Raw genomic sequence first — 15,372 nt, forward strand, 5'->3', positions numbered from 1 at the left:
TCAGCAAATCCTGGAGGGTAAAAGACTCTCAGTATATTATGGTGGCATGCTGTCTGATCTGCCTTTAAAGTTGCAGGAGAATAAAAAAGCCTGCCGCAATTTTGCAGGCTTGGGGAGCTCTCAGAAGAGCTTCCCAGGTGCCTTTAATAAAATAGTGGCAGTCCTACCTAAAACTTGTTAAGCAGAGCTAGTCAGTTCTCAAGGGGACGGCTGGTTGCATTTCACTTAGGTTGTATGCAGCTCAGCCCAGTTCGTTCAGCTCCTGGGAATATTATCAATAAAGGGAATATTATCAATAAAGGAAATGTGAAATCATCCAAAGTATTGTTAAATGGGTACTGCATATGCCAGTCAGGCTTGCCAGTAAAGGCCACCGAACAAGAACAGGCCTAAAATCATGCATGTCAGTGTTACAGACAGACTTGGAACACAATCCTTGTTCCAAGATGTCCCTTGTTATCATTCTGATATCTTGGAGGACAAAACCGCCACCAGCAACAATAGGCACAAACTGCTGCTTCCCCTGCAGTACAAGAAACTTAGGAGCACTGGCGTGTGTTTCTAGAAGCCTAGTGAGTGAGAAGCAGACTGTCTGTCTCTTACTGCTTTGTTGGTATGCTTCGCAGCGAGAGCAGCAGAGTGGGCGGTGGACTCTACCTAATGTGTTTCATCAGTTCAGCATTTGAAGGTTAAACTTCCATTTTCTTCAAGTACAAGAAATAACAGACGTAGAAAGATGATGGATGCCCATGTTGTTATGCTGCAGTCACAGTGGAAGCTGTGTGGGAGGAGAAAGACATGGGGCTCGAAAAGATCGATGGATTGGAAGGCTTCCAGTTTTGATGAAAAGCTGCCAGGCAGGTGTTGCAGCTCTTCCCTTGGGCTTTACAAAATATGTCGTTTCCTTGGCTTTTTAATGTGGTTCTTGTTTTTGATTTAATTAAATGATAAGATTGTTCCTAAGCTCCATCATGATAGTAAATATTCTGCGGTATAGAAATGCCTTCAAACAAACAAACAAAACAAACCCACCCTCCTTATTCTAGCAGCTACATTTGCTTGGGAAGCTTAGAGTTAAAAAAAATCCTAGTAAAGTATTGTGAATATTCTCTTTATTACTATGTAAGTTGCCCTTAATGCCAGTCTTTAGCAAATGCATACTCGGCTGGCCAGCCTCCTTCTGCAGATGGCATGGTGGGCGGCATGTATTAAACCTCTGCTCTCGCATCTGCGTAGCTTCCAGTTGGACAGGGAAACTTTCCCCCTATAAAGCCCCAAATGTCCTACCATGATCCCTTGGCTAGCAGACAGTGCCCTTAACATATATATATATATATATATATATATATATATATATATATATATATATATACACCGTGACTTGTACAACCACCAAGTATCCCCATGTCTTTCCCCTTTCTCCACTGCCCCTCCTTTGCCAAATTTTGCATTGTATTAATTGTGAATGCAAAGTCGTCTTTTAGTTTATGGTTTTGTTCTATTGCAATTTGATTTGAATATTTTTTTTAAAAAAAAGAAGTTTGTTTTTTGTTTTTTAAAAAAATACATTGTAAGTTCCTTGGGGCAGAGACTTGTCATCTTGTAATCTGGGGCGTTGATGGTGGTGATTAAAATCCTTGGAAGGCTTTCTTAGTGGCTAGCTAAAATGTGTATTATCCCCCTTTCCCAGTGTTGCTGTAAGGATAGGGTCCAGATTTTCTCTCTGACCTGTATTCTGAATATACATCGAAAGTCCTCTTTTAAAAATAAAATAAAAAAACAAACTTTTACCTGCGGTGCAGAGAATCAAAAAACCCTTGCTAGGATTTGTTTCCTTTTGTCCCTTAATGAATACCCTGCCTGCTGATCCACTTTTCCCTTTCAGCCATTTCACTAGTCCCTACCATCTGATGTCTGCTCAGTAGTGTTTCAGGTTCATTGTAGCTGAACCTGAGCACTTCACTATATTTGAAGGACTGGACTTTGATTTTACTAGTACAGTGAGGGAAATGCCCAGTTAGCCATTAAGAAGGCCAGATTATCAATTTCTGCCCACCCAACTCCCCTTTTCTGGATTTCAGGTGGGTTTTTTTTTTTTAAGCACTGCTACCTATTCTCTGCCCTGTTTCCTCTGCCCTGTTTGTCTGATCAGACAGTTGGGAATATTGCACCCTTGTTGCAATCTGCTTGTAAACCTGCTGATTGCATTTTGCAACATGCTGTTGTGGCTGTATCGGTTCATCATTCTATACAACAATCAAGGTTCTTAACTTGGATTCTGACAGTGCTGGAAAAGCACAAGTGCCATTCATCCAGAAGAGGATGCTGACAACCAGGTGTACTGGGTCACGGACTGCGGGGGGCAGGGGAGAGGCTAAATAAAATATGGGGTGTAAGAGGATGGCTTTTGCACAGCTGTTTGTCTTTTGAACCCCTCTGGAAACTCTCAATAATCAGGTCAAGTTAGTTTGTCTAATACAGCTGAAGTTTGTTTGTTCTGGCAGCCTGGATTTAGGAACATTTGCAGGACCTGAAACAAAAGTGTGCTGTTGTTCAACATGAAAGCCAGTCACTGCATTTTCTCACGTACTCCATTCCATTCATCTCCCCTCGGTTTTCTTCCAACAGCCAGCCAGTATTCCATGTCCACTGAGCATGCTCAGTTTTTACTGAGCTAATGTTTAGGTCCCCTCGCTCTTAGGGTTTATTTTCTGTACTTCTGCAAAACATGGGGTTCCACAAAACCTGCCAATACCTCTTGCTCTGTGTATGGATGGTGCTACTTTGGCTTCAGAAGGAGAATATGTTCACTGCTAATATGCTAACAAGAACATGGTGTTCGATATCCCAAACTACCATGTGAAAAACAATTTAAAGACCATTTCTGAGATATACTTTAAAAGCTAGCTCTCTACTCTTAGGCTCTTGTGCAGTTGATGGTGAAGTAGGTTCAGGTAAGGACAGGCCTTTTGTTTATTTTCTATAATAACACTTGGGAATCTGCATTAGGAGCTGTCCCAGGTCCTGCCTTGCCTGACCCAGCCTAGCCATCTGGATACCTGTAGACTGCTGTCTTGAGTTGGACTTGGGGTGCAGTTTAGCCACCTGCTACGCTTTGTTCCTTACGTTGAGGGCTTGCAGTTTGACTCGACCAGGGTAGCTGTATTGCTCACACTACATTATCATGAACTATGGTTTGGCTACAGCTTCTGTTTCCATTTCCAGGGAATGACCATTTTGCTTACGCTCAAAGCACACACAACTGTGTACACATGCACTGTTTTTGGACCCAGAAGAGGGTGGCCTGGGCTTATGCATGCTCCGTCGATGTGCTCAGTTACCCGGAACAACAACCCCCGTGCAAATTGCCAGTTGCCTGTAGTTGCAAGTGCTGTGGTTGAAATATGAATCAAGTATTGTATGTTAGCATGGCGCAATGATGTGATCTTGACTAGTAGCGTAACTAGCCAGGGGCAGGCGTGGGTGGTCTGCACCGGGCAGGAGGTCTGTAGTGCGGCACGACTGCATGTGCTGTGCGCCACCCCTGGGCTGGCCAAGAGGGAGGGAGGGTGAGCGGGCTGAGGGGCGCTGGACTCTGTTGCACAATGGCCCGGTGCCACCAGGCTGAGCAGTCCACGGGGTGGAAGCAATGGAGGGGAGAGGCAGCAGCAACATCCCTTTCCTGCTGCCCCCTCCCCAGCTGTGTTCCTGCGTGCGAGGGAGCTCCGGAGACCCATGCTCCCTTCATGTCCTGCTCCCCTATGTGCTTTTAGAAATTCAGTATTTTCGGGGATGAGGGTGAGGAGAGCGTTTGGCCCAGAAGCGTTTTGCAGAATTCTGGACTGCTCCTAAAATGTTGTTGTCCTTTTGTAGGTGAGGGAGTGGAGTGATGGATAGGGTGGCATGCTCCTTTTGTACTGAGGAAAAGATTTCTTGTGGTGGTTGTGGAATTCATTGAATTTGGGTCCAGTCCGCCGCGGAGAGCACAAAGCCTTGTGAATGGGCTCTCAAGTAAATAACTGTCTTAGCACAAGATTATGACACTTAGGACAGCATGTACACTTGGATAACACACATTTTCTGGCTATCTACCCCACAATTGCTCATGTCGTTTCGGTGAGTTTTGGAAGGAAAAAGCTACCAAACATCATTAACCCCCAAATAGCTAGCATCTAAAAGCATGCACTTTCTTCCTAATGTGTTGATGTATCTTGCTGTGTGGTGTTTAGTTCTAATGAGAGGCATGGGCTAAAGTGAGAGGACACACCTTGATTTAGGGTGGAGGTTTGTTTCCATAAAAGATGTTTCGGATGGGTGGGGTATAAATAATAAAATTATTATTATTATTATTATTATTATTTACCTGGGGGCATTTCTGGGAGATTGCATTGTGTTGATCTGCATTATGTATACAAACGTTCACACATCTGCATTCTTGGCTATGCTGTGCCCATTTGTTTCTAGGGACCATATTCTCAGGAGGGCAGCTCAGATGTTTTGTCTCTTTCTTATAACCACTATGATAGACACCAAAGAATGTAGCTCCTTATTGATGTGCGTTTATGGGAGTAGGACAATGTCTCTTTCCCCAGATCATTCAACATTAATAGCCATCTTAATATAGAGGATGCTGCCTGAATATAAAAAGGATTCTTCTAGTATCACGTATCATATGCTCTTAACATTTTTTAAAAGCCTACATTGGATATAAAAAAACCCTTCATTGTTGTTAGGATTAATTTTAAGTTTAATTTGTTGATATTTCCCACACTGAACTGTGCCCAAAGCAACTCACAACAAGCACCAGCTTATTAGCAAAATGCAAAACATTTGCACACACAAAGATGTGCTAGGAAATACATAAATAAATTAAATTAGACCCCCCCAAAATCAATAGACATAGGAAAAATTTAAGAATACAAAGAAATAATACAGACGTAATTACATTTAATTTTGCTCAGCATCTCTGTGTCAGCAGACAAAAATGAATAAGCAGGTGAATAAAGCCAGTTCATGTTACTAATTCTAGTCTTTCCACACTCCAAGGAGCTAGAGCAGCCTGGTTTAGATACAGTTCAGAGAGAGCAGAGTTTTCTTACCAAGGTGAGATAACGCTAGCTAACTCCCGTATCTCTCCTGTGGAGGAGGCTGGGGAAGTTCTGCAGAGGGCAATCACAGAAGAAGGGTTGTAGCTTAGAGAGGTAGAACATTTGCTGTGCATGCAGAAGGTGCCACTTCCAATCCCTGGCACTTCCAGGTAAGGCTGGGAAAAGATCTCATGACTGAAACCCAGTTCATGAGAGTTGGGTGCTATGTTCCCCCAGCAGAGGTGACCACATGCTCTGGCCAGCCAAGCTGTGCTACTGCTCTTAAAGAGTTATGGGTCAGAAAAGGCTTATATCTTATGACTGTAGCGACTCCCGTAACACTGTGCTTTGCTTCCCAAACTTTGGAAGTGAAACTTTGGAAGGGGGGGGGTTGCAGCTGGGCAAGTGCGCTTTGCTGCAGGTGTAGTTGCTACTCCTTGTAGCCCCATAGCAAACTGCGTGGCTGGAATATTATTTGGAGAAGGGTGGTTGTTGGGTCATCAAGTACAGCTACCTCCCACCATTGACAAAGATAGCCCCTTATCTTATTTGGTAATCATGATCTTTAAGTCTGTCTGGGAGTATCTTCAACCCTCAACCTTACGTCATTTCTGCCCCAGCTTTGAACAGCAGGTGAGTGCAAAGAGTCATTCTTGACGGCTGCCTTTCAGACTGATCAAAGCCATAGAGTTTTTCCAGACTTCTTGTTAGGACTCGTTTTAATTGCTAAGTATTGCTAACTATTAAATAGTTTATATTTTAATGGCATCTCTCCCTCTCCCTCTCTTTTAAAAATATGTCATTGAATGTCCCTAGTATTCAGGATTGGGCACTCAGGTTATACAAAATAGAATCAGTTCTTGTGGTTGATGGCTCTATGTGGGCAAAGGCAGAGTGCACTCATTTAATATTTGGCAGGTTGTTCAGAGGAACAACGCCAGCAAAAAATATCAAATAATTGAGTGTAAATGTTAAAACAAGTATTTATTTATTTATCTATTTTTCACATAAACCACTGTCTAATTTATTTGAGGGGAACATTTATTTTTCATCGCTCATTCTTTTGTTTGAATTATCCTCTTTTTTAAAAAAATGACATTTTGACATCCTTTGTATCTACTATGCATATTAATATAATTGTATTTACTTGTAGGTGGCTCTAACCAAGAGAGCTGATCCAACTGAGTTGAAAACAATATTTTTGAAGGTATGTTAAAAGTAAATATTTTATCCGTTAAAGCTTGAATTTTTCATTTCTTTAGCTCTTATTGCATTATTCATCTCTTGATAGTCTTCTAACCATTAATCATTCACTGTATTATTACCATGTTAGATTTAAATACCACTATCAAAAATTGAACAATGCTCTCCAAGAAGTCAAATATGTTCTTGAATGATTATTGTATAGACTCGGGGAAATACAGCTATCCCCCCAAATAGAATAGAAATTTCAGTGTTTCCTACATGGAGCAGTGTGTGTGTGTGTGTGTGTGTGTGTGTGTGTGTGTGTGTGTGTGTCTTAGAAGATCTGTGAATTAGAACTGCAGTCTATTACTGTTTTCATTAGCATTCCCCCATCTCCCAAATCATTGGACTGCTAATTAATGGTGGGAACAAATGCAGATAGTCACCCTGCCCCTACAAGAGAGTAAGAGGGAATAACTTGAAGATTGGTTCTGCAAACATTTTAGTGGAGGTAATTGCAAATGTAACTTCACCTGAATGCTAATCAATGATAGGTGCCAGTAGCAGGTCACATACCGTAATTGTTTTCTGCCCTGCGTTGTATGCTCTGTTTTCCATTGCTACTTGTAGCGTTGATTTAGCATCCATTTTTCATTGTTAACCAAAGTTTAGGGCTGTGGCTTGGAAAGCTGGTTTCTAAATCGGAGGTTGGAAAAGTTCTTGGCCATGGTTAGAGAGGCCAAATCATTGTTCAGGGAGACATTCAATAGCAAGATGGAAAGAATGCAAACCTGCAGCTTGCTCCTGATTTCCAGGTTGTGATGGAAGCCTGATGTCTGCACTGGTTTTGCATTTCTGCTTTTGGGTCCTGGAATATGCTAGGTAAGCAAAACCATCAGGTCTATAATGAGGACTTGCAAAAATGGGCTGTTGCTTCTTCATTGAGGAAGAGGAGGGTGCAACAGAAACCGAGTAGAGGTGGGGAGGAGTTAAATGTACAGTTCCAGCAAACTAATTATTTGGGAATATATGGCATGGCTTCATTCAAATGCCTTTCTGGGTCTTGTTTTGCTTGTACCTGGAAACAACAGCTGCTTGAAAGTCTCCCTCCACCCTCCACCTGGTGAGATACAAAACAAAATAATAATAATAATAATAATAATAATAATAATAATAATAATAATAATAATAATACCTAACCCTATAACAGTGAGAATTTGGGCCTCTGAAAAGCCAGTGGACTTGCTGCATAAAGTAGAAGCTGTTCTAAAAGCTGGATTAAGGAAAAATGATAATAATTTGAAACAAGAGATCTATCTCTCAGCTACTTCAATATCAGAAAAGCCAACAATAGCAAGATGAGCCTGTAGCTATGAACTATGGTATAAATGAGAAGGCACAAAGGTCGCTTCAAACCTGTATATTTTATGCTACTTTAACAGGCTTATCATATAAAATGGGATAAGCCTGCAAAGTCTTCTCGGTGGCACACTTTGTGAGAAATTCGCATGTGCTGCTCTGAGAGTCTTGGTAGGAGGATGATACATAAGTACACATTTAATTCTAACATGACATATGGATTTATGAATATAAGTTATTTTTTCCTTTGTGGATTTTCTACATTGCATTTGCAAAAATGGCATTAATTCCTAATAGTGCCTTTATTTCTAGACCATCCTCACACCAAGTTTATTCAGGACACTTCAGAGTCATAACACAGACTAGCTGAAATTGGCAATTAAATTTCTATTAAAACAAACAAACAACCCACACATACCAAGGAAACCAAAACACAACACCGTTAGAATGGGATTTTTATCACATCATTTTCCATTTCAGTTAAATGCATTGCAATCAGTGTGAAATTCCTTGGTTAGTTACATATTTTCTCTGGAAATACTTAAATATATATATATATATTCTTCTGTTGTATTTGTAAGGACTTAAATGGGCTTGAACTAGTTAATGCTCGAGTATTTAAAATATATGATTATCCAGTGTGAATTTTGAAGGAACTTACCAAAAAGCCATTAGGCATTATTGTGTAATATCAAATTCTCCATAGGTATAATTACCAAAGTGGAGGGAAAATACATGACTGCATAGTACCACCTTTTCGAAAGTCTTTATTCCCAAACTAATAGAATTGATGTGTGTGTCCCCCCCTCACTTTTGTCATGATAATTTCCTCAGAGTAACTCTACTTCTTGTAACTCTGCTACCATAACCTAAGAGATTAGGCTTCAGTCAAAATGAGCAAGCTGACATTTTCAAGGTCATTTTCTATATGTAGTGTGGGGGGTACGTGATTGGATTTCAAATACACAAGAATAAATCGCAGTGGGTAGGAACAGGGGGACATCGAAACCTTGTACTGCTTTCTATTATTGAATGTCTTAGCAGGGGGGCTAGCCTGGAAAAAAAAATGAAATGTAGAAGCAGAAAACGGCTGACTTATTTGATTTGTTTCTCGATAACTGTTGTGTTAAAAAAGTTTTCAAGCCTGAGATTTGGAAAGATTTTCTGGCAGGTGATTGCGATGAGATCGATTTGGTCTGTGTACTGGTTATAAAAGTGTGCAGCTGGGTGTGTGTGTGTGTGTGTGTGACATATCACCTATTAATCAGGTTGCTGATTTTATGTTGCTGCTGTGTTTTAAATTGCTTTTAATTGTGTGTGCATGCATGCATAAGCGCATGCGTTGATTTTGATTTGATTCTTTAATGTGTTTTAATGTGATAGTTTTGTTGGCCGGGCCATCGGAAGGATTGTAAATATGAGAAACAAACACACTACGCTTGCTCCTAAACATAGAACATGTTGCAGCTGAAACAGAAACAATTAATTTGAAATGATCGAAATACAACATTATTAAATGTTTGGGCTATATAGTTTTCTGTTTCGGTCTTTGCTTCAATAAAACACTTGCCTGAAGGAAATTACTTTACCTATATATGGTTTAAATCTAGACAACTAAAAAAACAAAACAAAAACCACGTACATTTTAACTCTCGAAGGGAAGCCAAGAGTTATGTACTTACAGAAAACATAAGGGTACTTGTCAGGCGCAACAACAGCTTTATTCTATGGGATCTGGCAGCAGGCTTTGCTCTGCAAGAGCTATTGCAACGTAAAACAAAGCCCGAGTCTTTGAAGTTGGTTGCAAAATTGTAGTAGACACCTAACTTACTTGTTACTTCATGTGGATAATGTTCTGTGGAGAATCGCAGCAAATGTTTTTATCAGGCCACCTCAGAAAAGAAACATACCACAGTAATTAGCAATTTGGCTTTCCTGTTCAGAACATGTTGCTTGCTGCGATACAGATCTTTCTTTTAAAGGTGACACGTGGCGACGTATGTGCTCTTGTAATTTATTTACAGCTGCGTTTTAATGTCCCTTCGCTCACCGCCCAAGGAGTTTTTTAGTATTTACGGTGCATTTGCAAAGTAGCTATTTTGCATTCCGTCCACCCCACCCCCACCCCCACCCCCTTTATCGGATTTTTACTGACCTCAATATATGCAGAGTTGTGGGCTTTTAAAAGAATGCAGTGGTGATAAGGAATGGGAAGTCGACTTTAATAACACTTTAAAAGTATGGCTGGGATCCAGAGAACTACTTTAGGGGCACCCAAGGGCTTGGCCATGGCCAGTGGATTTGTTTTGTTTTTATAAATAAAATTAAGCCTCTTCCCTTTGAATTAAATATCCTTTGAATAGCACCGTTTTCTCCATCTCCAAGATGTTTGCCCTAAGACATCGAGGGGGGAATTGTTAGAGTAGCACCAGTCCATGTGTTACCTTCAGCATGCAGAGATAGTCACATGGATATCCAGGTTCCAGCTAGTCTGCTTTTCAGAGATGGCTGTGCACATTGCCAAAAAGAAAGAAAAGAAAATGCATTGCAAAAAGGGGGAGGGCTATCCTCTATAAAGTAGGACACATTGCCACCCTACTCATAACTGCAGCGTATCCAAAGACAGGCCGCCAAGTGGCCTGTGGTAGTTTCAAGGTGAAACTACCCTTTGTAATAAGCAGGAGATTATCAGCATATGTTAAAAGACTCATGGACAAATGTGCAGCTGAGCTGTTGGGGAGTGTTGGGTACCATTACACAATAAGCTGTGAAAACTTTTCCTTCTGGCCTGCCACCCAGTTGACATCATCATCATTGTCACCATCATCATTTATTTATACCCCGCCCAGCTGGCTGGGTTTCCCCAGCCACTCTAGGTGGCTTCCAACAAAATATTAAAATACAATAGTCTGTCAAACATTAAAAGCTTCCCTAAACAGGGCTGCCTTCAGATGTCTTCTAAAAGTCTGGTAGTTGTTGTTCTCTTTGACATCTGGTGGGAGGGCGTTCCCCAGGGCGGGTGCCACTACCGAGAAGGCCCTCTGCCTGGTTGCCTGTAACTTGGCTTCTTGCAGTGAGGGAACCACCAGAAGGCCCTCGGCGTTGGACCTGTGTCCGGGCTGAATGATGGGGGTGGAGACGCTGAGTTATGGCTGGAAATGAAGTGGCCACGAGAGGCAATGGTGGTGTATTGCCTCATCCTAAAAGCACTCACCTGTTGGCGAAGCATGCTTTAGGAATTCTTAATCATTTGAACCAATGGGTCCCTTTCCTTAATATTTTTAGGACACACCCTATTTTTTGTGATTGCATGTTTTTCTGAACTCTTTTCAATGCATTTTAATTTGTTGCAGCCCACCCTGGGGGGCTAAAGGTGAGGGATAGGCAGCAAATTAAAATAATAATAAAAACAGCAGCAACAGCAACAACCTACAACGTTAAGCTGAAAGCCCAAATAATGCCTACCAGGTCCTGTAATAAATGCTGTTCTTAAAAACTTCATAGGTACACACAATCTCTTCCCCTGATCCCTGCACTCCCCCCTTTTTTTCTATCAGTTTATGGACTTAGCCCTATACTTGTGTGTGTGTGTGTGTGTGTGTGTGTGTGTGTGTGTGTGTGTGTGTAGAATAGAATTGCCAAATGTATTGTGTGCTTCTCCCCCATCCCCTCTTCCTGTGTAATACTATATGATTTCATGGGGTTTCGGCCAGTATAGTGTATTGAGGGCATTTTTATTACTGCTCTTCATATTGCTTTCTTTCCTTTCTGGAGTAATTTTAGTTTTCAAATAAAATTTGTTTTACTTCTGCTTTCACTTCTGTTTCTTTTCTTCTTTTACTCCCAAGAGGTAGATATTTGGGAGCAAAATCTGAAAAAAATGTTGTCAGAGTCATGCAACTGTAATGTTTTGCACATGGCTGATAAGTATGAATGCATATGAATGGGCACAATCATGCATTTGTTAAGTTCATATAAGAGAGAGTAGTGATCATATTTCATATTTTGCAAGCTGTTCCACTGGCATTTGCTGGCAGCAGTAAGCAAGAGATTGCTCAGTGATCAAAGACTCAAAATACAGGCTCAATTCATATGATGTTCTGAACCATGGTTTAGAGCAAAGGGTAGGCAGCGTGATGCCCTCCAGATGTTGCTGGACTTCAACTCCCATCAACCCTAGCCAGCATGGCCAATGTAGTCCAACCACATCTGGAAGGTGCCACGTTGTCTACCCTTGGTTCAGAGGGCTGGAAACAAGCTATCAATAAGCATACCCTCTTCCCTTTTAATGCTAACCATGGTTCGCTGCAGCAACCAAACCAGCAAAATGTTGTTACCATTTGCCCTCCAGAATATGATTAGCGTTCGGTATTGTATCGAGTCGCGATGTTTAGATTTGCTTATATATTTCTACAACAAACTTTTTGTGTCTTATGGGTTGTGAATCTACTCTTGAGCTCAGCGATAGCAGAAAAGGAAGTATATAAATCAGGCACCCCCAAACTGCGGCCCTCCAGATGTTTTGTCCTACAACTCTCATGATCCCTAACTAATAGGACCAGTGGTCGGGGACGATGGGAATTGTAGTCCAAAACATCTGGAGGGCCGAAGTTTGGGGATGCCCGATATAAATCAACTCCAAACCATTGCTTCTGATTCTTGTTTTGGAGGGCATCTAGTCACCATAATTTGGGTGTCTTGGCAAGCTATAGTTAGCACTCAAAGAGGATAAGGAAAGGCAGTTTGGGGGCGGGGCAGGACACTCATCATGAGAAGTAGAGAAGGGAGCGTGTGCAAACCCACAGCAGTTTTATGCCGCACCACATGGGGCAGCACAGCTGTACAAGTGGTGCAATGCTACCTTGTAATTTAAGAACCAAATTCTTCTTCTTTTTTTACAGTATGCAAGTGTTGAGAAAAATGGTGAATTTTACATGTCCCCCAGTGACTTTGTCACGCGGTTCCTGAAGATAATAGGAGATGGGGTGCCCAATCCCAGAACCGTTCAGCTGCTCGGAGGTGTCGTGGATCAGACAAAAGATGGGTATGCACTGTGACATTTATTTAAATTACTTATATGTTGGTAGCATTGGAGATTCACAGAACAAGCTGCTCTTCACTTTTAACGTATATGAAAAAGATACTGTACTGCCATAGAATTTTGCTTTCAGCAGCCATTGGTTCTTCAGTGTTTATGTGAATCACAGGGAGGGAACAGGGTACGCTGTCTTAAAATGCGTTCCACTAGACACTGGGCCGAATACATAAAGGGTTAAAAAATGCACGCACTTTATACCAAACTCAGTGACAACATTTTTAAACTTGATGTGCCACATTCAGAAGTTACAACTATTGAGTAATGCACGCAAAATGAATTTTATAGAGCAAGTTTCGGAAAAGTAGAGGTGAATATTTAAATGTTCGACACAACTCCAGAGCAACCTTTGTGAGCACCTGAATGTACATCTGTATGACTTTCTCTGTACATGAATCCCCTGCCCCCCCCCCCCCCGCTGATCCCTTGTTCAGCCTCGCAAAGACAGGAGTGTTTTTTGCCTGGCTGTTTTCTTGCTAGGTGGATGCACTGCGAAACGTTTAGTGAGAGGAGGCTTCCAGAGGGTTAGGTGGGAGGTCTGAGACCTGTTGTTTAGCTTCAGGAGGGCCATTCACGGTGCCTGTTACCTTCCCACAGATGAGCATGTAAAGAAATGTTTTACTGCAAATTGCACTCTTTAAAAATCCAACTGGCTTCCTCTAACAATCCATACTTTTTTTTCCTTTTCTTTTTTTGCTGCTACAATTAAATTCTGCCCAATAAAATATGCCTGTTCTGCCAATCATAGCTTGGTTTCCAGTAAGCAACTCAAAATACTATATGGCTTTTATTTTTAGAAAGTGTAAACAATTCAAAATAATGCTTTGAAATGCCAGCTTTTCCCATTATTATTGATTTATCTCTAATCTACCATTTTTCAGAACAAGTTGTTTATCTAAGATTGAAACATTAAATAATAGGCATAGCTTACCCTGTGCCCCATTATGCTATTATGGTTAAATTGCTGATTTTAGTAAAGCATTGTAGCTTTTGTATTTATTATACAATGATGAGGATAATGATTAGTATTGCTAAACATGCAAAAGAATGGATGTTGCAGGAATACACACACACACACACACACACGAATTTCAGACGTGTGTGACTTGGGTACTTTGTCGTATAGCAGAAGTTAATAATTAGCCAATTTAAAGGCACTATTGCAAAATTGCCCTGATTTTAGTGGAAAAGATGTGGTTGAGGGTAGATCTCCTTGATATTGAAGTCAGCGAACGTTGGGCAGTTGTGGATGGTTGAGTTCTCTGCAAATGGGCACAAATAACTTTACCCCATTCCCACTGACATTTCACCCCATAACACAAAATTGCTTCCATGGGACGTGGCATAAAATGGCTGCCATATCTTAAAGGCCCACTCCCCCAAATGAATGGGAATAAAGGCACCTACTTCAGCCACAGAGAGAAACTCTTTACACTCTCCTCTGTTCAGAAGAGAAGGTGAATATGCAGTCTGGGCATCCAATGAAATGTGGCCCCGACATAAGGGGAAGTGCTCACCATAGGACAAGCTGATCCCGTGTGAACTGGAATTGAGAAAGCAAAGCAAACAGGTCTCTCATGCACTGTGAATTTTTGAGGGCATATTAACTGAAACATTTCACCGGCGCCATAGAAGCAACTGGTGTGCTCAAGTGCTGCCTTGACAACTCCTTCGTATAGTTTTCCAGGAATTAAAGCAAGGCTTAAGGAGTTTATAAAGCCACTCTTGGCTGTTCTTCATCGAAGGACAATGCATAGGAGGAATATCTGCACTACACATCTAAACCCATTTGAAACTGGTTTCACCATCCTGACTTTTCCCAAAGGCACCTGGCAGCTGTAGTCCTTGGGAGCTATGGGGGTTAACCAGGTTTTAAAACTGGTGCAAATATGAATGGTAGACACATCTGTCTGTTCTGCAGTTTCCTTTTTACCACGTAAGTTATCACATGTGCCTCCTCATAAGAAACACCTCACTGTTCTTAAGTTCAAACCCAAGTGGCCAAAGTTCATAGGTCAAAAAGCCTAGCTTCATTCACCAGTCTGGGTCTCCACAAACCCCACAAGAGCTGTTCTCTTGGCTAGCCTAAGCCTCACTAAATGTGTGCGACTGAAACAACTCCATATTGCTTCGCTGTGCATCTTGGCCTCCATTTTCCTCCCCTTGTCCCCTGTGCCAAAATTTATATTGTTAGCTCCCTGCATAAGGGACCTGGTGGCACTATATAAATTACATGAGTATTAATAACTGAATACAGGCTACCCATTGCCCAGGAGATAATGGGTTTGCCATCAGCATTTGGGCATTGCGGTCAGTATGGGTAAAGAAGTGTTGGAGACCTACAGATGAACTCTCTGGATTTGGTGAGTCCTAGCAACTATTTCCTAGGCTTCTTTGTGTTCCAACAATACTAAAGCAGAAGTGGGAAGCTCCTCCGCAGATGTATTTTTCAAAAACAACAGACTTCTATGGATTTCATTTACATAATACTAATATGCTTCAAAATCAAATCAAATGGGGGATTTGACTAAATTTGGCTAGAGTTGTTCCTTTTCTTTGTCCTTTCTTATTTTGACTCGCCTTTCATTCTTTGATTGATTGATTAAATAAATAAATAAATATATGGTCGCAATATGCTGTTCTTGT

At 41.3% G+C, this 15,372-nt stretch overlaps 1 protein-coding gene across 1 annotated transcript in view; it reads left to right on the forward strand.

The window, feature by feature from the left end:
* The window catches only part of SLC25A13 (solute carrier family 25 member 13), a 110,496-nt gene that overhangs the window by 16,186 nt on the left and 78,938 nt on the right, over window positions 1–15,372 (forward strand). Inside the window, exons 2-3 of the mRNA XM_035129397.3 lie at window positions 6,241–6,294; window positions 12,533–12,675. Coding sequence (XP_034985288.2) covers window positions 6,241–6,294; window positions 12,533–12,675 — 197 coding nt within the window. The remainder of the gene's footprint in view (window positions 1–6,240; window positions 6,295–12,532; window positions 12,676–15,372) is intronic.

The sequence above is a fragment of the Zootoca vivipara genome, chromosome 11, assembly GCF_965207765.1.
Source record: "Zootoca vivipara chromosome 11, rZooViv2.hap1.1, whole genome shotgun sequence".
NCBI classification, from domain to species: Eukaryota; Metazoa; Chordata; class Lepidosauria; order Squamata; family Lacertidae; genus Zootoca; species Zootoca vivipara.